Source organism: Aquarana catesbeiana, linkage group LG06 (assembly GCF_042186555.1).
Source record: "Aquarana catesbeiana isolate 2022-GZ linkage group LG06, ASM4218655v1, whole genome shotgun sequence".
NCBI lineage: Eukaryota > Metazoa > Chordata > Amphibia > Anura > Ranidae > Aquarana > Aquarana catesbeiana.
Window position 1 is genome coordinate 104898509 of NC_133329.1, and position 25151 is coordinate 104923659.

Sequence of the window (25151 nt, forward strand, 5' to 3'; positions counted from 1 at the left end):
CACCACATGTTTTCAGAGAGTCCTGTATTTCACCTGAAGTTATTCGTGGGTTTTTCTTTGCAATATTCCTGGCAGTTGTGGCTGAAATTTTAGTTGGTCTACCTGACGGTGGTTTGGTTTCAACAGAACCCCTAATTTTCAACTTCTTGATTAGAGTTTGAACACTGCTGATTGGCATTCTCAATTCCTTGGGTAAATTTTTATATCCCTTTCCTGTTTTATACAGTTCAACTACCTTTTCCTGCAGCTCCTTTGACAATTTTGCTTTCCCCATGACTCAGAAACATCAGTGCAGTACTGGATGAAAGGTGTAAGGGTCTGTCAGGAGTCCAGAAACTCATTACCTTTTATACAAACACACTAATTACAAGCAAACAGATCACAGGTGAGGATGGTTACCTTTTTAATAGCCATTCAAGCCCCTTTGTGTCAACTTGTGTGCATGTTATCAGGCCAATATCACCAGGGTATGTAAACTTTTGATCAGGGTCATTTGGGTAGTTTCTGTTGCCATTATGATTTAAAAAGAGTAAACACAGTTGATTGATACTAAATGACTTCAGCCAAACACTAACCATCATTGAAATAAATGTTTTTTTGTGTTATCATTCATATTCTCTGAAAATGGCCAAGAAATCATACATTCTGCCAGGGTATGTAAACTTATGAGCACAATTTTGTGTGTGCGTGTATGTGTATAATATATCACAAAAGTGAGTACACCCCTCAGAAGTCATTCAGATTTTTGTAAATATTTTATTATATCTTTTCATGTGAAAACACTGAAGAAATGACACTTTGCTACAATGTAAAGTACAGAGTGTACAGCTTGTATAACAGTGTAAATTTGCTGTCCCCTCAAAATAACCGAACACACAGCCATTAATGTTTAAACCGCTGGCAACAAAAGTGGGTACACCCCTAACTGAATATGTTCAAAATGGGCCCAAAGTGTCAATATTTTGTGTGGCCATCATTATTGTCCAGCACGGCCTTAACCCTCATGGGCATGGAATTCACCAGAGCTTCACAGGTTGCCACTGAAGTCCTCTTCCACTCCTCCATGACAACGTCACAGAGCTGGTGAATGTTAGAGACCTTGCGCTCCTCCACCTTCCATTTGGGGATGCCCCAGAGATGCTCAATAGGGATTAGGTCTGGAGACATGCTTGGCCAGACCTAATAATCTGGCCATCACCTTTACCCTTAGCTTCTTTAGCAAGGCAGTGGTCGTCTTGGAGGTGTGTTTGGGGTCGTTATGTTGGAATACTGCCCTGCGGCCTAGTCTCCGAAGGGATCATGCTCTGCTTCAGTATGTCACAGTACATGTTGACATTGATGGTTCCCTCACTGAACTGTAGCTCCCCAGTGCCGGCAGCATTCGTGTGTGCCTTAGGCTGGCCACAATAAAAGGCCACTCTAAAATGTGCAGTATTACTGTATTGGGGGGGGTCTGAAAACCAGTCAGTATCTGGTGTGACCACCATTTGTCTAACGCAATGCAGCATATCTTCTTCAAATAAAGTTGATCAGGTTGTTGATTGTGGCCTGTGGAATGTTGGTCCATTCCTCTTCAATGGCTTTGTGAAGTTGCAGGATATTGGCAGGAACTGGAATACGCTGTTGTATACGCCGATCCAGAGCATCCCAAACATGCTCAATGGGTGAGATGTTCGGCAAGTATGCTGGCCATGCAAGAACTGGGATGTTTTTAGCTTCTAGGAATTGTGTACAGATCCTTGCAACATGGGGCCGTGCATTATCATGCTGCAACATGAGGTGATGGTCGTGGATGAATGGCACAACAATGGGCTTCAGGATCTCATCACGGTATCTCTGTGCATTCAAAATGCCATCAATAAAATGTACCTGTGTTCGTTGTCCATAGCATATGCCTGCCCATACCATAATCCAACCGCCACCATGCGCCACTTGATTAACAAAATTGACATCAGCAAACCACTCACCCACACAATGTCATATATGCTGTCTGCCATCTGCTCTGTACAGTGAAAACCAGGATTCATCTGTGAAGAGAACACCTCTTCAAAGTGCCAGACGCCATCGAATGTGAGCATTTGCCGACTCAAGTCAGTTAAGATGACGAACTGCAGTCAGGTCGATACCCCGATGAGGACAACAAGCATGCAGATGAGCTTCCCTGAGATGGTTTCTAACAGTTTGTGCAGAAATTCTTTGGTTATGCAAACAGATTGTTGCAGCAGCTGTCCGGGTGGCTGGTCTCAGACAATCTTGTAGGTGAAGATGCTGGATGTGGAGGTCTTGAACTAGTGTGGTTACACGTGATCTGTGGTTGTGAGGCCGGTTGGATGTACTGCTAAATTCTCTGAAACACCTTTGGAGACGGCTTATGGTAGAGATATTAACATTCAATTCAAGGGCAACAGCTCTGGTGGACATTCCTGCAGTCAGCATGCCAATTGCACGTTCCCTCAAAACTTGTGACATCTGTGGCATTGTGCTGTGTGATAAATCTGCACATTTTACTGTAGAGTGGCCTCTTATTGTGGCCAGCATAAGGTACACCTGTGCAATAATCATGCTGTCTAATCAGCATCCTATGAGGTGAACGGATTATCTCGGAGAAGTGCTCACTAACACAGATTTAGACAGATTTGTGAACAATATTTGAGAGAAACAGGCCTTTTGTGTACATAGAAAAAGTTGTAGATCTTTTGAGTTCAGCTCATGACAAATAGGGGCACAAAAGTGTTGTGTTTATAATTATATATAATATGTATGTGTGTGTGTGTGTGATATATATTTATAATTCGCTTTCTGTTCTACTTTTTTTAAGCTTGCCAAAAAATACCACCCTGACACCAACAAAGAAGATCCTCAGGCCAAGGAAAAATTCTCTAAGTTGGCTGAAGCTTATGAGGTAATTTCCTCCTTTTGTTTATTGGGAGGGGGTCAAAGTAAGACCAATAAGCAACCAATCAAAATTAATCTTTTAATGTTGGTCTAAACTCATTAAACGAAGATTCACTATCTTATAGAAAAGGTTAATTGTGCCTGGGGTGTGCATTGTGACATTAATGCAGACTTGTAAAGTTACTATAAAGTCCACCTTAAAGGGTTTGTTCACCTAAATACTCTGTGCAGTCCATGAACACTATATTCTATCATTTTAAACTAATCTGATTTTAAAGATGTCTATCTATGCTCCTCTCATATCTGTAGGCCATTTGTGCATGCAGTGAGGCCTGCCCCAAACACTTCTGATACTTTTCAAAGCTTTGTCCTTTCCACTCTCTAATACGGACCAGCCTTTAGGAACGAGCGCCCCTTAGCAGTACAGAATGGGGCACTGTTCTCCTTCTGAGCCCCACACATGCGCAATGTGCTCTCCGCTGAGCAAGTGAGCTTAGTGACTGCGATAAGAGAGGTAATGTTGCAGCTGTTGATGTCATCTGGGGCGACAAGATGTGCTGAACGTGTGCTCAAAAGGATGGTGCTCGCTCCTGTACCACTTGGTGTCACCCATCCTAACGGCTGGTCTGTCCTAGAGAAGAAGACGGGACGGGGCTGTGAAAAATATCAGAGGCAGGCTTCATTCACTTTGTGCACAAATGGCCTACAGGTATGGGAGGTGCATAAATTAATATTTTTTACTTTGGATTAGTTTAAAGTTATAGATTCGTTTTCCTGGATTGCATAGAGCAAGGTGAACTTATGCTTTAAATGTCAGGAATTGTAACTAAAATAAATGTAGAGCTTGAATAATGCGTTTAAAGTGGTATTAAACCCAAAACCAAAAATGTACTATGTTGCAGCTTACCAATCATTACATGTTGTGGCTGCTTTAGTTTTCTGTTTTTAGGTTTTTACCCCTCCCTGTAACACACCTCTTATATTAGAGTTCCCCCACTCTGAATGAGGGCACGCAGGGGCAGCAATGTTTATCTAGGGGGAGGACAGTGTTAGATGTACTAGCAGATTTAGATACACTAACACATTGAAGCTTAACTCCAGCTAATACTTATAAGCCGTTACTGCAAACCGTTTTTTTTTCCCTTTGGGATCAAGGTTTTATACAAATAAAAGCTGACCATTGTAAGTGCCCCTGTCAGTGGTAAATGGTTTGTCTTAAAAGAATGGAAAAGGCAGAAGGGTTTTTTTTTTTTATCTTAAAGTGGTTGTAAACCCTAGGACAGAAAAAAACCTGCAAGACAAAGGCATAATGAGCTAGTATGCATAGCATACTAGCTCATTATGAATTACTTACCTGAGATCGAAGCCCCTGCAGCTGTCCTCATACACCGCTCCAGTGGCCGACATTGCTCCCGGAGTTACTTCTGGGTATCGCGGGCTCCGGCGCTGTGATTGGCTGGAGCCGCGATGACGTCACTCCCGTGCATGCGCGTGGGAGCCGCCGGTAACGGCACATTCGCTGAAGCAACGTCACGTACATGCCATTGCTTCAGTGCGCATGTGCCGATGACGTCGGCACATGCAAATACAGGAGATATTCAGGGTACCTACAGGTAAGCCTTATTATATAGGCTTACCTGTAGCAAAAAGTGTGTTGTAAGGGTTTACAACCACTTTAATGCTTTCTATGCATTAACCACTTAAGCCCCAGAAGGCTTTGCCCCCTTAATGACCAGGCCATTTTTTGCGATTCGGCACTGCGTCGCTTTTGCGCAGTTCTGTGACGCTGTATCCAAACAAAATTGATGTCCTTTTTTTTTTTCCCCATAAATAGAGCTTTCTTTTGGTGGTATTTGATCACTCCTGCGGTTTTTATTTTTTGCGCTATGAACAAAAAAGAACGACAAATTTTGAAAAAAAACAATATTTTTTTACTTTTTGCTATAATAAATATCCCCCAAAAAACATTGCGGCGGACAGATCGGACACTTTTGACACATTTTTGGGACCAGTGACATTTATACAGCGATCAGAGCTAAAAATAGGCACTGATTACTGTAAAAATGTCACTGGCAGGGAAGGGGTTAACACTAGAGGGGGCGATCAAGGGGTTAAATGTGTGTCCTAGGGAGTGATTCTAACTGCGAGACTGCCTGGAGGAGGAGGAGACATATCGCTGTTCATACTTAGTATGAACAACATATCTGTCTCCTCTCCCCTGACAGAACGGAGATCTGTCTGTTTACATTGACAGATCTCCGTTCTGTGTCTCTCAGGAGTGATCGCGGGTGCCCGGTGGGCATGCACATCGGCTCCGTCGTCGCGCACACCCCCTAGTGGTCTGAAAGCGGCCGATGTATAGCTACGGCGATTTGCCCAGGAGAGCCGACCTGCCGCAGTATAACTGCGGTGGCTGGTCGTCTAATGGTTAAGATAAAAAGCCTTCCATGTGTAGCAGCCACCCCAGCACCTCCTAATACTTATCTGAGCCCCATCTCTGTCCAGTGATGTCCACGAATCCCTGGGCCATCCAGGACCCTCCTCCTGATTGGCTGAGACACAGCAGTGGCGCCATTGGCTCCCACGGCTGTCAATTGAAGTCAGTTAGCCAATCAGGAGAGAGAGGGGGCGGGGTTGAATGGCAGCTCCGTGTCTGAATGGACACAAGGAGCTGCAGCTTGGCTAGGGTGCTCCCCCATAGCAAGCTGCTTGCTGTGGGGGCATTTGACAGGAGGGAGGGGCCAGGAGCACCGAAGAGGAGGATCTTGGCTGCTCTGTGCAAAACCACTGCACAGAGCAGGTAAGTATAACATGTATTATTTTTATTTAATTTTTTTTTTTTTTAAACAGAGACTTTATAATCACTTTAACCCTGTAACTGCTACATCTGCAGAAAAGCTTGTTCTGTTGATAACCAGGATCACCAGGTGAAAATAAGTGATTTGATCCAGGTTGCGTTACTTAAATTCTTGTACATAATATTTAATAATAATTGTGGTGTTTTATAAACAAGCAATGTACAAGTGTTTTTTTTTTTTTTCATTAGGTTTTAAGTGATGAAATGAAACGCAAGCAATACGATGCATATGGCACTGCTGATTTTACAGCAGGTGGCGGTGGAGGTGGACAGCAGTATTGGAGGGGCGGACCCACCGTAGATCCAGAAGAACTTTTCCGCAGGATCTTTGGGGAGTTTACTGGCGGCGGCGGCACTCCATTTGGTGATTTCAACAATATTTTTGAGCAGCCCCAGGAGGTGAGTTTAGCTCGTTAGGCTGTAGGTCAGTTACATACACTGATGTGTTGTAGAGTTTTCTAACATGCTGCTGTAAAGGGCAGGGCTTTTTATCAACCAGGTAATGTACAGTTCTGCAGAAAACTGAGGTCCTGGTTTTACGTACATGCTTGCAAGTTAAATAACACATGGGCATTGTATATATCTCGGGGAATACAGTGGCTGAAGGATTATGAGAACTTCTGGTTAACACAAGTGCTGTGACCGTAATTCTGTACAAGTATTGATCACACATAAGCAACTAAGCACTGCAATTTTACCTGGTCACATACAAGTTATTAGGCACTGCAGCTATACTACATTATATGAGTCGTGGATAATGAGGGGGTCTGGTTTTACACTTTGGTTATTCCTTTGAGTAGTAAACTGTCACTGGTTTACATTGCAGTTTTATTGATTTCCTTCTATTATAGGAAACTCGTGTAGAATACATTTTCCTTTTGTACAGTTAATCTGGATTTATCTTGCTCACTTCTTTTGTCACGCAGTACATCATGGACCTCACCTTCATCCAGGCAGCCAAGGGAATCAACAAAGAGATATCAATTAACATCACAGACACGTGTCCAAGGTGCAACGGAAAAGGAAATGAGCCTGGCACAAAACTTCAGCACTGCCACTATTGCAATGGCACCGGCATGGTACGAGCAGCAGATTGCAGTATTTATCACATGACCTCTTAAAAGTCCTTACAGGGAAACTGCAATATTTGGGGAAAAATCCATTTTAGTTAGTGTTATACGTTTTTAAACTATTCAAAAGATTCTCTGATCAACTGTAGGTTAGGTAAATAAGACAATAAAAAAAAATAAAGGTTAGGTAAAGTAACAGCAAAACTTATGTTGCCTGCTTTGAGCCATAGCTTGTCTGATTGAAACTGCCGATTGGCGATAAGTCATTCACTTGTGTAAATTTCTGCATGAGCTTTTGCATTCCGTAAACAGGCTTTTTAGATCAAATTAACCATACCAAAGGGGCCTGAAGCTCCACCTGCTGGATCAAAATGAGAATGCAAAATGTCCATGTATATCATATTTACATTTTAAAGTGGTTGTAAAGGCAGAAGGTTTTTTTTATCCTAATGCATTCTATGCATTAGGATAAAAGGCCTTCTGTGTGCAGCAGCCCCAATCGGCCTCCCTAATACTTACCTGAGCCCATCTAGATCCAGGGATGTTGCTGGAGTGCCTCGTCTGCCCAGGACTCTCCTCCTCAGAGGCTGAGACAGCAGCGCTGCACCATTGACTCCCACTGCTTTCAAAGTCAGTCAGCTAATGAGGAGAGAAACGGGATGGGGCCAGGCCACGGCTACATGTCTGAATGGACACAGGGAGCAGTAGGTCGGCTCAGGTGCCCCCCCCCCATAGCGAGCTGCTTGCTGTGGGCATTCAACAGGAGGGAGGGGCCAGGAGCACCGAAGAGGGACCCGAGAAGAGGAGGATCTGGGCTGCTCTGTGCAAAACCACTACACAGGGCAGGTAAGTAAGACATGTTTGTAAAGTCTATTTTTTTTTTTGTTAAAAATAACAATCACTTTAAGTGTCAGGATAAATGATTCTTCTGTTTCAAGCTAACAAATTCCTACTTTTATTCATACTGCATTGAATAAAGTGAGGGGAAATCTGTTCTGTATGACCAATTTTATTCTGGCACCTGTAGCACAGCTAGAAATGAATTATATTAACAACACTGTCTGTTTTTTGTAGGAGACAATCAACACTGGCCCCTTTGTTATGAGATCAACGTGCCGACGATGTGGCGGAAAGGGGTCCACGATGACAAATCCGTGTCTGTCCTGCCGGGGTAGTGGACAGACCAAACAGAAGAAGACGGTGACTGTGCCAGTTCCTGCTGGTTAGTGATATGGCAATAGACCCCTTCGGTAAAAGGGACTTGACAGAAAGCAGAATGATAGTGTGAGAAACCAAAGCTGGAAGCTGTTATTCTCTGACTGGCCTAAACCCTTATATGTAAGGATGGGGATGTCACTCACAATCAAGCAGCAAAATTTAGAATTGCTACCCTGAACCTAATATGTAGCCCAGGAGTTGGGGAGTCTAATGTAAAGCCAAACTGCATACACAATTTGTTGGCCATTATTAGTCCAGTATATGAAAACCTTGGCTTATGAGTAGGGCTTCCTTTATGGAACTTGTGCTATTTTATCAGGTTGTACCTGTTCTATATAAATCAGTAGTTTTGGATGAAGAGTTGTCCCAAGGACAAAAATAAATTATTTGCATGGCCAAAATGAGGAACCAACTCCTTATCAAGAAAGTGATAAAAGTGAGATAGACTTATACCTTCTGTTTTCAGAAAGTTTTGCTATGTAAGTTTCATGGTGTGTTACCAGTATACAGACTTAATATATGCTTTCTTTCTGCCATCCAGGTGTGGAGGATGGGCAGACTGTTCGAATGCCAGTGGGGAAGAAAGAAATTTTCATCACGTTTCGGGTAGGTGCACTGGACTGATTATCTAGACTGTATTTTTAAGTGCAGGTATCTGCTTTGCTCTTAAAAGAGAATATGTTATAGACACTATAGCCAGCCATAGAGATATCGAATATTGGCCAGTTCAGCACTGACCGGCTTATATTCGATCCATCTATGGGCAGGCTGGTTGTACTGAAGTCGATTCATCGACTGACCTTAGTACAACCAGCCTGTCAGATTTTTTGCATGCGATTACCGCGGCGGCTAGGGAAGGCTCTCTGCCAGCAGAACACAGTAGCTGCTGGCAGAGAGCTGTGTTCACAGTCACCAATCAACACTGACTGTTCTGATGGATGGGAGTGTTAAAATCAAGTGATTTTCTTTCCTGCAATCTGTGGTTGCATCATCTTTGCCTTGCTTAAAGTGGAACTTCACTCTCTCAATCAACATTGACTGATTTTAATCCTTATGCTGCTAGCATCAGTAAATAGATAGGAAAGTATATACATTTATTTGTTTTTAAACTTTTTTTTTTTTTTTTTTTTTTTTTAACCTTTCTTCAGTTACTTCCTGGTTTCCAGGCCTAGGCAAATGATGCCATACATCCCAGGAGTCTTCAGGAGGGGCTTTATCGGCTAAGCACACCCTCTCCTGCCTGCATGTCTGGGCTAAGGGCAGATGGATTCCAGGAAGTAAATACTACATGAAACATCTGCCCTCACTTAAGATGGCCACGGCCAGAAATGCTATGGGGGTGTTTTTCAAAATGATTTCTCAGCAAAGTAAAGCATGGAGACATGGTTGGATGAGTGAGTTTGCTTTCAATATTGGAAAAGCATTTAATAGCATTTTCATTTTGTAGTGCTCAGATGCAGTGTAGGTCCGCATTGAGAAATTCTGGACCTTTAGCTTCAGCTCTGATATTTAGTCAGCAGAGGGCAGTAGTTCACATTGCAATTCTCTTTGCTTGCATAGTCTTGCATCATACTAGATATGCTTTGTTGAGCAACACAGAGTACCAAGTCCACCGAAGAGCTATTCCATGCCAGTTTTTAAATCCAGTATTGAGAAATAACCGTTCAGTAAAATTTTCCAAACAGTGATACATCCAACTGATCTAGTAATTGCATAGTTATGGAAGTATAAGACAGCATGTGAACAGTTGGTGCCAGCAAAACATTTAACACAATAACTAAAGGAAAAAAAGTATATAACAGTGAAAATTATGACCAACCCCAATGCCTTACAGTAACTGGACTGTGCCATAAGTTACAACAGAAACTTTGGGGGGGGAGGGGGTAAAGTTCAGAAGAAACTTGCATAATATAATGGAATGTTAGTACAGTATTGACCCTTCAATTACAGAATTTGGACACAGGAAAGACATTGATTTAGAGATACAGTGAGGGGAAAAAAGAATTTGATCCTCTGCTGATTTTGTACGTTTGCCCGCTGACAAATGATCAGTCTATAATGGTAGGTTTATTTCAACAGTGAGAGACAAAATAACAAAAATATTCAGTAAAACACATTTCAAAAAAGTTTTATAAATAGATTTGCATTTTAATGAGTGAAATAAGTATTTGATCCCCTATCAATCAGCAAGATTTCTGGCTCCCTGGTGTCTTCTATACAGGTACCGAGCTGATATTAGGAGCACTCTCTTAAAGGGAGTGCTCCTAGTCTCAGCTTGTTACCTGTATAAAAGACACCTGTCCAAAGAAGCAATCGGTCAATCGGATTCCAATCTCTCCACCATGGCCAAGACCAAAGAGCTGTCCAAGGATGCCAGGGACAAGATTGTAGACCTACACAAGGCTGGAATGGTGAGAGGGTGACAACAGTTGGTGCGATTATTCGCAAATGGAAGAAACACAAAATAACAGTTAATCTCCCTCGGTGTGGGGCTTCATGCAAGATCTCACCTCGTGGAGTTTCAATGATCATGAGAACAGTGAGGAATCAGCCCAGAACTACACAGGAGAATCTTGTCAATGATCTCAAGGCAGCTGGGACCATAGTCACCAAGAAAACAACTGGTATCATGCTACGCCGTGAAGGACTGAAATCCTGCAGCGCCCGCAAGGTCCCCCTGCTCAAGAAAGCACATGTACCGGCTCTTTGAAGTTTGCTAATGAACATCTGACTGATTCAGAGGAGAACTGGGTGAAAGTGTTGTGGTCAGATGAGACCAAAATCGAGCTCTTTGGCATCAACTCAACTCGCCATGTTTAGAGGAGGAGAAATGCTGTCTATGACCCTAAGAACACCATCCCCACCATCAAACATGGAGGTGGAAACATTATGCTTTGGGTGTGTTTTTCTGCCAAAGGGACGATGGACGGGCTATGTACCATCAAATCTTGGATGAGAACCTCCTTCCTTCAGCCAGGGCATTGAAAATGGGTTGTGGATGGGTATTCCAGCATGACAATGACCCAAAACACACAGCCAAGGCAACCAAGGAGTGGCTCAATAAGTGGCACATTTAGGTGCTGGAGTGGCCTAGCCAGTCTCCAGACCTTAATCCCATAGAAAATATGTGGATGGAGCTGAAGGTTCGAGTTACCAAACGTCGGCCTTAAAACCTTAATAACTTGGAGAAGATCTGCAAAGAGGAGTGGGACAAAATCCCTCCTGAGATGTGTGCAAAGCTGATGGTCAACTACAAGAAACATCTGAGCTCTGTGATTGCCAACAAGGGTTTTGCCACCAAGTACTAAGTCCTGTTTTGGGAAGGGGTCAAATAATTGTTTCACGCATTAAAACACAAATCAATTTATAACTTTTTTGAAATGCGTTTTTCTGGATATTTTTGTTCTGTCTCTCACTGTTAAAATAAACCTACCATTAAAATTACAGACTGATCATTTCTACGTGTGCAAATGTACAAAATCAGCAGAGGATCAAATACTTTTTTCCCCTCACTGTAGATGAACCTGGGCACTTATTACTTGCATTAGGATAATAAAAAGGTTTGTACCAATATGTTTTTGTTTATATATTAATATCTTGTTGTTATCTGCTTTTTATTGGTAAGTAGTTGCATTTAACCACTTCCCGACCGCCGCACGACTATGTACGTCCTAAGTTTGAACGGGGATATCGTTGTTATGGCAGCAGCTAGCTGCCATAACCCCGGTATCCCCGTTTTCGTGCGGCGGCCGGCTTTCAGATAAAAGTGGTCCCTGCGGCGAGATCACTTTTATCGGTCAGCTCCTGCTGCGATCCGGTGCCCTCCGCCGCTTACCGGAGCCGTCGGTAGCGGTGGAGGCGATCACGTCCTGTGCCGTGGTGTGTCTGGAGACGAGTGAGGCCAAGATGGCGCTCACTCGTCTCCATGACACTGCTGGGCGGAAGCGACGTCAAAACGTCACTTCCGTCCACGCCTCTTAAAGGCATATTTTTTCAAATGTCATTTTTGTAAATGACTTTTTTTTTTTTTTTTTATTGCATTTTAGTGTAAATATGAGATCTGAGGTCTTTTTGACCCCAGATCTCATATTTAAGAGGCCCTGTCATGCTTTTTTCTATTACAAGGGATGTTTACATTCCTTGTAATAGGAATAAAAGTGACACAATTTTTTTTTTTTTTTTTTAAACAGTGTAAAAATAAATAAAATATCGTAAAATAAATAATAAAAATAATAAAAAAAAATTTTTAAAACCCCCCTGTCCCGAAGAGCTCGCGCGCAGAAGCGAACGCATACGCGAGTAGCGCCCGCATATGAAAACGGAGGTCAAACCACACATGCCGCGACCGGTAGAGCGAGAGCAATAATTCTAGCCCTAGACCTCCTCTGTAGCGCAAAATATGCAACCTGTAGAATTTTTTAAACGTCGCCTATAGAGATTTTTGAGGGTAAAAGTTTGACGCCATTCCACGAGCGGGCGCAATTTTCAAGCATGACATGTTGGGTATCAATTTACTTGGCGTAACATATTTCACAATATAAAAAAAAATTGGGATAACTTTACTGTTTTATTTTTTTATTCAAAAAAATGAATTTTTTCCAAAAAAAGTGCGCTTATAAGACCGCTGCGCAAATACGGTGCAAAAAAAAGTATTGCAATGACCGCCATTGTATTCTCTAGGGTGTTAGAAGAAAAACCATATATAATGTTTGGGGGTTCTAAGTAATTTTCTAGCAGAAAAACCTGTTTTAAACATGTAAACACCTAAAATCCAAAACGAGGCTAGTCCTTAAGTGGTTAAAGAGCTAATTCATCGTTACAATAGAAGGAGCTAGAGTAGGTGAGTCTAGCCTTATTGACCACATTTTCTGGAATTTTTAAGAACATCCTTTTGTAAATGAGTTTTCCCTTTCCTGGAGTAGGTAATTGAGGCTTGTCATTGGTAACGTGGGTTCAGTTTGACACGGAAACTTTTGGGTGATTTATTTTTTGGACAATAAATAAAATCTTTTTAAAATTGACAGAGCTTGTTCTGGGGTTATGTTTTCAGGTAAAATGCTTAAAATACCATCTTGCAATCAATTGGTAGGAATATGAAGAAACCAGCTTTTATGTGTGTAACATGTTCAGAAGTGTTCCTTTTAACGTTCAAAAGAACAATGATACAGGATGTGATGGGAGCAGCATATATTACTAATAATGTCAGTTTATGACAGCTGTGCCTTTGTGAATATTCCAAAATGAGGAAAACTTCTTTCTCTGCTACAATGGCTTGATGCTGCTCTGCATTTACACCTTTTATGCCCAATAAAGGATGTTCTACAGCAAGTGGCATCACTTTTGTAGCACTTTCTTTTTCTGTGTTCCATCCTTATGTTGGAGTTGAAGTCAACAACTGATTAGGGACACTGCAGCATGGAATACAATGCAATTCCTTTGGGACCAAGGAGGAACAGCTGCTTAGAAAAGCAACTTTTCTCATCAAAATAAACGCTAATTTAGATGAATTGTGTGCAAGCAAAAGTACAAAATGAGGTCCATTTTAAAGCCAGCCATAGATGATGTGATTTTCTTTCCTTCTGAAAGAAAATCGCACAATTTCCCCATCTACACAGGCAGTGTTGATGTGGGGGAATCCCTCCTGCAGAGCCATTATTTTCCCCTGGCGTGTGGGGCATGGAGAGCTGTCCCTGCTTGGAGAACACAGTGATTTATTGCTAGTGGCTATAGCTGCTGGCAGTGGCGGCCAATGCTTTGTGGGCGCACGGACCCCGCCCCCCTATCCCTGCTGCCCCCTCCCTATCCATGCACCCGGCCCCTTTCAGGACGCCGGATGCATGGACTCCTATGGCGGGGGCGTATTTTTTTTTTTTTTTTAAGCCCCTGATTAGAGCCAGAGGTTCTAATAGGCTTCAAAAAAGGGTGGGCTTGGGGAGCAGCCCTGACCCCACCCAATTGTGTGATAATAGCGAATGAATATTTACTATTTTCACACCGCATTGCCTCCCCACCAGTCTGGAGGCAGGTCAGTGAGGCCTGTTTCCTGATTGGCCAAAGCACCAGGCTTCCCTATTTAATGCTCAGCGCCTTGGCGGAAGTGGGACAGAATGGAGGAAGCTGAAAAGAAGAGAGGAGACGTCGGCGAAAAGTAAAAGTTAAGCGCTGGTCCTCCTGCACGGGGTGTCCCGTGGGGGGTGAGCGGGAAGGACACTGGCAGCGTATGATGGGCACAGTGGCAGCGTTTGATGGCACAATGGCTGCAATTGATGATTTTTTTTTCAAAAAATGTTTGCGCCCCCCACAAAAAAATTTTGAGCACCAGCCACACTGGCCGCTGGCAATAATCGCAAGTAAAAATCCAGCATGTTGGGTGTACCTAAGTCGATCGATGGATAGACTTGGGTACAATCAGCCTGCCCATACATGGTTCAAATCTTGGCCAGTCCCTGCTGAACCGGCCGAGATTCAGACTGTCAATGGCCAGCTTAAATGCGTTTTAAAATGAATGGATTGTTGAACGGCAAAGGGTGAGATCTTGCATATACTGCATGCATCCTGGGCATTTGCAAGAACGCCACAGCTGCACAGGAATTTGTTTTTTAGACTAACACAGATACTTATAAGCACCATAAAGTGCTTTTACTCTAGCAGTATTGTTAGACGGGTCCACTTTAGTTTTAGAATGAACTGTACAGTTTAACTTGGGCAGCAGCAAACCGATATTTACATAGGTTGAAAATGAAAAAACAGCTCTAAGCGGATTGTAAAGTCAATGGGTTTATTGTACATGCTTTCTTTCTTCTGTAAAATGAGACATTAACATTTTATCACCTGATTTACCTGGGTGATACCTTGGTGGACTCAGTTCAACCAGCAGATATAATCCCTATATGTTGGCCTGTCCTGCTGCCTTCTTCCAAATAGGTGTAATTTACTATTAATATGCAATATTTTTACAGGTGCAGAGAAGTCCGATCTTCAGACGGGACGGAGCAGACCTCCACTCAGACCTACCTGTTACGATCGCACAAGCTGTCCTTGGAGGCACTGCCAGAGCACAAGGCCTTTATGAACCCATCAATGTTGTTGTAAGTTTTTCCCTATTTAGCTGTTGGTTTTAAATACTGTGTTAACTTTGTTAACTTAAATTTCTTGTTGATCTGAAATTGGCTATATGTGTGTAATTTTATGTGCTTATCATTTGCATTTTCTCAGATCCCAGCTGGTGCACAGCCAGATCAGAGAATTAGAATCAGCGGCAAAGGCATACCAAGAGTGAACAGTTATGGCTACGGAGATCACTATATTCACATTAAGCTTAAGATTCCAAGGTCAGTGGGTTAGGGATGTAGCTATAACCATCTTAAAGTAAAACTGAAGCCTGCATAGGGGCAAGTGATAATTTGATGTAACGTTAAAGTATGTGCAGTATACTTGCACATTTTGACATGCTTATGTGATGCCTGTTTTCTACTTTGTTCTTCTGTTTCCTAAGCTGACATCCTTACCCAGTCGTCTTCCAGGTTGGGTGTCTTGGCCATCTTGATTGGCCAGTCCAGGATAACTTAACCCCCTCTAATGCACATAAGAGTTAATGTGGCATTAAAGTGATTGTAAAGGCTCTTTTATTTTATTTTTTTAAATAACAAACATGTTATACTTGCCTCCTCTGTTCAGTTTGTTTTGTACAGAGCAGCCCGGATCCTCCTCTTCTCGGGTCCCTCTTTACTGCTCTTTGTCCCTCCCTCCTTTGAGTGCCCCTCAGCCAGCAGCTTGCTACAGGGGGCACCCAAGCCGAGTGAGAGCTCCATGTATCCATTCAGAAACGGAGCCCCGTCCTGGCCCCACCCCCTCTCTCCCCTGATAGGCTGACTGACTTTGATCAATAGACAGCTGCGGGAGCCAATAACGCCACTGCTCTGTCTCAGCCAATCAGGAGGAGTGTACTGAATGGCTGAGGGGACCGTGGACATCACTGGAAAGAGAAGGAGCTCAGGTAGGTAATTGGGGGGGTTGCTACACACAGAAGGTTTTTTATCTTAATGCATAGAATGCATTAAGATAAAAAAAAAACCTTCTGCCTCTACAACTAAACCTAAATAAAAAAATATAATCTATTGCAGCTTACTAATCAATTAGACTTGGTGGCTGCATTCGTTTTTGTTTCTTTGGCCTTTTTCCCTCTGATTTCATCTGATGATCTGCCCAGTAACACACCTCCTGTATTGGTGAGACACAACCCTGGGGGAATGAGAACAGGAGACACAGCAGCATTTTCAGTCTGGGAGGGAGAGGAGTATTAAGGGTATTTGCTGACGTAGAAACACTAGCAAATTAAAGCCAAGCTCCAGCTCACACTTTAGAGGAAAGCAGCTACAGCAAACTGTTTTTTTTGGAATATAGGTTGTGCATGAATAAATAAAAGATTATTTTAATCACCCCTGCCAGTGTTAAGTGGTTTGTCCCATCCATGTAAACTGATACATTCTGCTAGAGAGTCTGTGCTGTGAAAAACAGACTTGCTGGATCACTAGATGGTAAAAAAAGAAGAGAGCCTAAAAAAATGAAACTAATGCAGCCATCACATCTAAGAATTGGTAAGCTGCAATATAATGTTTGCTTTAGGGTTTAATACCTCTTTAATTCATGCTTGCACCCAAGGCATGCAAACGGAGTAACTTGAGCTGCACGTGTACACTCAGAAGAAAATTGCTGGCAGGAAGGACAGGCTTTCTAGCAATTTTAATTCTTGAATTTTTTTTTAATCTTTTTTTTTTTTTTTTATTGCGTTTTTCATTAAACATACAAAAAAAAAATTGCCTACGCAGGAGCAGGGCCAAGTCCCAGTATACAAAAAACAGCATTTAAAACATAAGAACAAAACAAAAAATTCTGATAATCTTAACTACTACCCCATCAAGGGGAATGGGGCCTCATCAGGTACATCAAGGCTCAAACAGTATTGAAGGGGAGAAAAGGTGAAGTGACAGTACTTTGACTTTCTATCAATTTTTAGTTTACAACACTTTTTTTTTTTTACGTCCGCTTTAATCCAACCTTAAAACACACTAAAACTTTAAAAAATAGGTGCAGTTTGACTTATACTTACAAGTCCCTGCTTCCTGATCAAAAATATCTCTTACATATGGATACCTGTTTTTCTAAGAACCAGGTGTTTCAGACATTGTACCTTCAGGCTTGAGACAGTGGGGTTCATTTATCATCGGCTTCTAACCTCAGCTTGTTTAATTAATGTTTGACAAAAAAAAAACCTGGAAACTGATTGGTTCCTATGCAGAGCTGCGCCAGATTTTGCACTCTCCAGTCTTTGTAAATCAATGACAGAATGTTTACATCTTCTTCCAGCCACCACTAGAGGGAACTCGGAGGAAGACAAGAGATGGACTGCTCATGTTTCCTACTAGAACATAAAATCAATCTCTTGTCTTCTCTTTAGCTCCCTCTAGTGCTGCAGGAGAATAAGTAACATCAACCTTGAAAATATCCTGAAACCATCATATTTGACAAAAAGTGGCCTCAATGTGCTGATCTTTGATTAACATTTCTTTCCTAATCCATAGAAATCTGTCAGACAGACAGCGGACGCTGATGTTGAGCTTTGCTGAGGATGAAGTGGATGTGGAAGGCACAGTGAATGGCTTAACCAACACAACAACAGGTAAAGTGAAGCTATATGAATCTTGAGGATTTGTGGAAACTCGAGTACAGATGGAATGTTTTTAAAATGCTCTGGTACTCAAAATGTACCCGAAATTTGTTTATATCTTTTTTACATTCTGCCCTATAAACTGCCTATGATTATGGGTGTGTTTTGTTACTAATACCATCATTTTCCTTTTAAGCTGTCCATATGGCTATCAAAAAAAGCTGCTTGCAGCTATAAAGGGCAGGCAGGTGTTTTTTCCATACCTTTTGGCAGATTTCAGCGCTACCACAATACTTAAAAGCCTAAAAGTTTTGATCAGAAAAAAACTGATACTTCTGATAGGGCTGAAGCGTGCTTAATGCCTCATGGTCCCCATACATTCCTATTCATCCATCTTTGATTGGCTGTCCCATTGGACAAAATAATTGTTGGATGTGGAAGGAGAGAGACAAGTTTCAGCACTAACAGGAAGAACTAGAGCTTTATCCAGTGTCTGGCATTTGGACAGAGTTGGGATGCTGAAATCTCTGGGTGCCTGTATGTTGTACCTGCTGGCAGATTTATCTTTTTATATTATCATAGTGTGAGAAAAGGTTAGGAGTGGCAGGTCTTGTATTCTAAATTAAAACAATGTTTTACTTGGCAACCAGATTCATTTTTCTAAATGCTAAATGTGCATTGGAAAAAATCAAAATCTGATCAGTAGACTTCAAAGTGTCTGAAATTAGAACTGTTTGTATTACTGTACAGCCATCACATTTTGTCAGTTCCGCAGTGCACAATAAAATTCAGATTTATGGGTAGAGTAATACAGAGATCTTCTATTAGTATATGAGTGCTAGTTTGCATTGACTCACATTGTACTGGGCTGATACCTGTTCTACTCTTTCTGCCCACTAGGCAGTACCCGACAGAACTCTGCAGCTGGGAAGGAGAGTCCTGAGGCTGAGCAGGCAGGGGAAAACAAGGAGGGATTCCTAAGCAAACTAAAGAAAATGTTTAGTTCATGACGGTAGGAGCGCCCTGTTTGTTTCGATACACAAGGCCAGTTCTCCTTTATCTTACTATATTTTAATCTGCTCCTCATCTTCGATTAAGGAACTTGTATTTTGTTCTAAATTGGCTCAGCGTGGGGAAACCCATCTAGTCTCTGGGGGTACACTACAGATATATGTAATATTTTATGCTCCTGTTTTTTTTTCAATGCCTGACTATTTGTCAGTGATGTTCTCTCTTACCAGCTGCAGTTTAATTAGTGCCCATTGGAAAGAGATAAAATCTTTCTAAGATATTTGTGTGGTGTATCACGTCAATTTCTACTGAGGATACCATCTTCATCTGTAGACTGCCATTATGTCATTCTTGCAACTTGTGTATTTTTTGGAAGTTGAGCAGGCAATAAAGTGAGGCAACATCCGACTCTGGGTTTATAACCCCAGCTGCGATGCTTTAAAACCCCACTCCAGGCTGCTGTTTAATGTACGCATGCAGATGCTTGTGTTAGTATGGTGATCTGTAAGTTGTTGTGTTTTTTTTTTTGTTTTTTTTGTTCAGCCCGCTGGATTGAACAAAAAAACTTAGTGTGTACCCCGCATAAGAGCAGGTACCACCTTTTGGAAATGTGGCTTTCTTCCCTGACTGAGCATTGAGGGGAGGGGATGAGATGTTGCCTATAGTAGTCCGGATGTGACTTATTGGCTGCCATTTCCATGTCTGTTATCACATTCTACACTGATCAGTATGGTGGATGAAGCTTTCATCTGCAGTTTGGATAAGTACCATAGACTGCTGATTCCTGCTGGAGTGATGACCGATGCTGTATATTATACCAGGATTTAGTTTTCTAATCAATGGGGTCTGTTTTTAAAAAAAAAAGTGTGAGTCTGCTTGTGTGCCCATTTTTTCGAATTAGCCCTGAAATCTTGCTGCATTTAGAAACAGACATGTGACACAGTTTTTAACGATTAGTTGTGGGATGCCTTGATTTCATATAGTCACTACTGTGAAAAAAATTGGTAATGGCTGGCATAAATGTACCATAATCCTTTGCTGCTTCCAAATTTGAAAGGAAACCTGTAGAGGAAAAATATGGAGGCTTCCATTGCTTTACCCCCTCTGAAAGTACTGGTTCCCTGTCTGTCTCTGGCCTTCATACTTTGAGTCACTTACCAGGAATAAGCATCAATCTATTGAAGTAAAAAAAAAAAAAATTTGCATTGCATGATCTTGGGAAAATGTGCACTTCTCTATGATAGTCAGGCTTTAGATTTTCAAGCGCTAGAAAGCAACCTGTAAATCAAACTGATTTGTTTTCTGATAAGCTTGATTTTATCAATATTACAAGCTAGCACATACCGTCCAGGATCAACATAAATCTTCCCCATTGACCTTTACTAAGACATTCTTTTTGGAATCTCTGGTCAATTTCTCTACTACTAATACTCTACTGCTAATACTTGTTCTGGGTCAGTGACTTAGAACTGAAGACAGAATGAAAATAACAGCCTAGCAATACAAAAAGAAAGTTCAGCAATGACAGCCTATGTATCTTTCTAGTACAGGTTTCCATTAAAGTGATCCTGTCTTTATACCAAATAATTTCAAGCCATACCTGTAAAAGTAGAAATAACATACTTGCCTTTCTTGTTGATGATACTCCACCACAATAATAGGAAGTTGTTTGCCAAAGTCTGCACTGAAACTGATACTTCTGGGAATGTCAGGCTCTGTGGTCCCCCGCAGCTCCCACTGGCTCCTCCTGTGGACCAGATCATCACCGGATCCTGTAATGGAGGGAGGTCAGAGGGAAGAATTGGTGGGAGATGTTGGCAGCCATCAGCACTGACGCTCTTGGTTTCCCTTCAGACTTCTGGAAAATATTTCTTAGCATTGGAGTAGGGTGCATTGGTGTGGGCCAAGTCAAGTAATATTTTCTCAGTGTATAAAGTTATTACTAATAAATAAACCTACTATGCTGACTAAATCCTATTTTTATCTGTGTGCTGCAGGAAAGAGATCAGCTGGAAACTAGGAGAGAAAAAAAATGTGGACTCTACTTAATATGGAGACATGTCACTACGTTAAGATGCTGAAAACATCTTCTCTGATCGAAGCCCTCGGTTTACTGTAGCTACCCCTGGCAATACATGATAACACCACATCAGACTGTAAATGAAGGAGACTTCCAAGGACCGGCCAAGTTTTTATTATTTTTTTCTGCCTTCAAATATTTAATTTGAATTCTATAGTGCAATTTATTTGTCTCAATTTGTCACACAAGTTGTAAAGATTGTTACCCAATGAAATACATGGAAGTTTGTCCCCCTTTTTTCAGAAGATCTTTCTGCATTCAAATATAGTATATTTGACTATATTATTCTACGCGGTGCATCCTCTCATGGGGGGGCTTACTTGTCGGCACAGCAAATGGTACATACAGTAAAATAAGACATTTTGTGACAATATCACATGTGCATAGGCACCTTAGCTTATAAATGTTTTGTGTTCCAAGATAGTGTTTCCCAACTCAGCATCTTGGAAACCACTAGCAGCGCATGATCTACATACTTTAGTTGGGAGAATAGGTGTATTTGAGCTTTTTTTTGTCAATGTCTAATGGGAGAACTGCCTGTCTGTGTTGCTTATAGCAGCCAATCGGATCCTTCATTTGAATATTCCAGTAAAGTACTGAAGTAAAGAGAAAACAGTGGTTTCAAATGTGCCATGTTAATTTTTACTTAAAGCGGAACTTCAACTAAAATGGAACGTTTCACTTATCCTCCTCCTTCATTTCCTCCTTGGCCATTATTGTAAATTAGTTTTTTTGTTTTTTCCTGGGAGCAGTTACCCATTTCTGACAGGTACCCACTCCCACTTTTCTTGCCTAGATAATAAAGAGGAAGTAAACCCTGATGGGTTTTACTTCCTCTTTATTTCCCTGCAAAGGTAAAGCATAATGGGCTACCATTCACCGCATAGTATCCCTTTATGTGTCACTTACCTAAAAACGAAGCCTGCGATGTCACCGCTGTCCCCACTAGCAGCGAGCGTCCACCTTCACCCCTCTTCCTTCCGGGGCCGCGAATTCCAACTCTGAATGGCTGGAGCTGCCAGTCACGGCATGACCCCCTTTAGAAACGGCACAACCTGCCCTTTCTAAAGTGTGCATGCGCCGTAGACATTGGCGCACGGCTTTATTGTAAATATCTCCCAAACCGTGGAGGTTTAGGAGATATTTCCAGCACCTACAGGTAAGCCTTAATATAGGCTTACCTGTAGGTAAAAGTGGTTGTACAGGGTGTAAAACCACTATAAGAGCAGAAGTTTAGCCCACCTCCTTGCCTGCAACCTTGTGGGACATGTCACACGTTCCAGGAGGCTGCGGGACCAGTCTGCGAGTGCAGCACATCTCGCACATGCACAGTGGGAATCTGGTTGTAAAACAGCAGAAAATCACAGGTGGCTTCCCACAGCAAAGATGGTGGCGCCAGGGACCCTCAGACCAGTGAAGAACCAGCCTGAGTACAGAAGGTGCTGGCTGGTAAATGCGTGTTTAATGAAAATCAGCAGCTACAGTATAGGTAGCTGCTGACTTTATTTTTTTCAAAAATGACTGAAGTTGCTCTTTTTTGGACAAAATACAAAGACTTTGGCAAACCTAATGACTACTGAGAGCTATCAATTTGTAAACCTTATATATGTTGACTGCGCCAAGAAACATGTTGTGTAAGAAATGCATTAAACATTCTAGCTTAATGCACAGGAAGGCCTCTACTTTGCTTTCTGTTGCTCTGTATTGGATGTAGAGCAGCAGCCCTTTTTTCAGTGGTTCTTCCCTATGGGTCCTGCTGAGAGTGCACCTAAAGATAACCTACCAAAAGTGGCAGGCCTTGTTTCAGTGGTTCTTTCCCATTGGTCCTACTGAGAGTGCACCTAAAGATAACCTACCAATAGAGGCAGCCCTTGTATTAGTGGTTCTTCCCCATGGCTCCTGCTAAACGTACACAAAAAGATAACATACCAAGAGAGGCAGCCCTTGTTTCAGTGGCTCTTCCCCATGGATCCTGCTGAACGTACACCTAAAGATAACCTACGTTGTACCATGAGAGGTATTGCCTATCATGGAAGAAACTCCTGCAGAATGCTAGAAGCTGTCGGCAGTGCTCAATCTCTGGAAAAGATGTCTGTTTTCATGCCAATTCAGATTTCAAGTATTTTTTTAGTGCAGATATAAAAATATGCAGAAGAAACTCCTTGTGGTTATGACTAGTCTCTTGCACTCTTTTTTGTACAAGTAAAGGTGCCTTCATATGTCTGAGGGGATCTGAGCTGACGACCTGTTTAGGAAGCACTGTTGCAGAGCAAGGATGCAGACATTAAAGTATAGATCAACCCAATCACTAATGTCATAAAAGCTTTAACATGACAATGTAATTCAACATTTTTATAAGAATCTTGTTTCAACACTTTTTGTAGATCAACAACTATAGGATGACAACAGTCTTCCTGTTTTTGCTTTTGAGTTGTCACCCTGTCGCATGCACCCCTGCTGGAGACTACACATGTCCATGCTGACACACATTTCAAAGGCATGGTTCACTGTTAACGGGAAGCTAGTTACGAGCAATGATGTGCGGCAAAGCTGGAGTGCGCACATGTGAGACAGAAAAAGACTGGAGGAAATCAGCAGCTCTGAGATGGGAGAGAAAAAAAAAAGTAAAAACATGTATTTTATAAAAAAATAAAACGTGACCGTGCACAGAGTGATCGAAATGCCATCCATTGAGGGCTCACTGCTACCTAAAGGCATCCAAACCCTTGCCTAATCCGTATATTAAAAGTACAAACTACAAATATTTATTAACATTTCTATTATTTACGTACTTGTACTTTGTGACTGGGAAGCAATGGCTATGCAGTTTGTAATAATGTGAAGGTCTGATGGAAAATAATAGTTTTCATGCTCAAATTATTAGCATACACCAGGATAAGGATCCTTTCTTTTGGAGAAAGAAAAATTAAAAAAAGTGGAAGCTATTTTCAGCTGCGTCCAATAAGATTCGAAAGTTATGATTCATAATTGGAAAGAAAAAAAAAAGATACTTAGTGTTAAAGCTTTGGGAATTGAACTTATTGTATGCTCCTCTGTTGTCAGGCTTTTAAATTTTTTTTTTCCCCGACATGGCTTTCCAAAAACATGTCTACAATACAACTAGCAATATTCATTTTTATCACAATGAATATTATAAGATGTGAAGAACAGAGATATTGGTTTCATTTGACTAAATAAAAAAGGATAAATGGGTAAACCTACTAAATGGCGTTCTTGCACAGTTTAGGAAATGCCATCATTTGTTGGATTCATTGTCTGTAATATTTTCTTTGTGCATATGAAGGTTGTTTTGCTGCTGATTTCGATTTAAATACCTTATAAAACCTCTTCCACTCACAGTAATTTCCTGTGTGATTATTTTTTTTTTCTTTAGACAATCCATCATTCAAAAATGGATTTGCTGTTTTACTTACAACATAAGTATTGTCTGTTTAAAACTCAAAGAAGTATATTACTATAGGGTCAAAGAGGACTTTAATTCTATTCATAACAAATATTTACATATGCATAATATCTAGATTTATAATAATATAGCTACAATAAAATGTGCTAGTGCTACTTGGTGCCTTTTTGCATTCCTTGCTGTTCTTGTATAAATAGTATTGTGGAGCTGCTATATGTCACTGTTCTAGAGAAGGACACACAAACTGTTTTGTGTGGCCTTGTGATCTCTGAATTCTGTGCTGTAATTCACATTATAGGCGGTGACCAACATTTTACCGCATTGTAAAATGTCTGTCACCGCAGAGGCACACTGGAAACAATTGTTTCCTGTGTGTCCCATTCACACAGCAATGCAGCCTAGCATTGCGCTGCAGCGTGCTGTGTTAAAATGCAGACATACTGCATTTTATTGCAGCACACCAGGCCGAATCGCACTACAACAGCCTGGCTTTTGGAACACCACATCCAGATGCTGCTGGACTGAACTTTGCAGGGATAGCCTGAAAGTAACCTGTGGGGGTAGGGTTCCAGACTCCGTTCTAGTAAAAATAAGCCACAGAGCACTTTCCAGGTCCAAAGCTGCTGGTATACCTCAGTACTTGACCTATCTCTAAAAGATTCTCTTTGTGACTAAGCTGGCTGGGCCAAGCATTGAAGCTAGCTCAATCACATAGGTCATTGGGTCCTTTTAAAATTCCATTTTTTACCTGATTCACATTGTACTAATTGGTCTGTACATACATTGCGCAGAGCAGGTAAGTATAACATGTTTGTTATTTTAATAAAACAAAAAATCTAGACTTGACAATCCAGTCTAATGGCCCAAATCACGCCATTATTTGCTTTGAGTGCAGAGACCACAAGCTTGCTCTCGTGCCTCACAAAGAA

At 41.6% G+C, this 25151-nt stretch overlaps 1 protein-coding gene across 3 annotated transcripts in view; it reads left to right on the forward strand.

The window, feature by feature from the left end:
* The window catches only part of DNAJA3 (DnaJ heat shock protein family (Hsp40) member A3), a 37382-nt gene extending 13221 nt beyond the window's left edge, over positions 1-24161 (forward strand). Inside the window, exons 3-12 of one of the 3 annotated variants that reach the window (XM_073636591.1) lie at positions 2819-2902; positions 5942-6151; positions 6679-6831; positions 7897-8044; positions 8582-8646; positions 15000-15128; positions 15256-15371; positions 17622-17719; positions 18608-18751; positions 20716-24161. In XM_073636591.1, coding sequence (XP_073492692.1) covers positions 2819-2902; positions 5942-6151; positions 6679-6831; positions 7897-8044; positions 8582-8646; positions 15000-15128; positions 15256-15371; positions 17622-17719; positions 18608-18717 — 1113 coding nt within the window. In that variant the 3' untranslated portion in view covers positions 18718-18751; positions 20716-24161. The remainder of the gene's footprint in view (positions 1-2818; positions 2903-5941; positions 6152-6678; positions 6832-7896; positions 8045-8581; positions 8647-14999; positions 15129-15255; positions 15372-17621; positions 17720-18607; positions 18752-20715) is intronic. The other 2 variants (XM_073636592.1, XM_073636593.1) reach the window with 2 other exon arrangements.
* Positions 24162-25151: the final 990 nt, after the last annotated feature.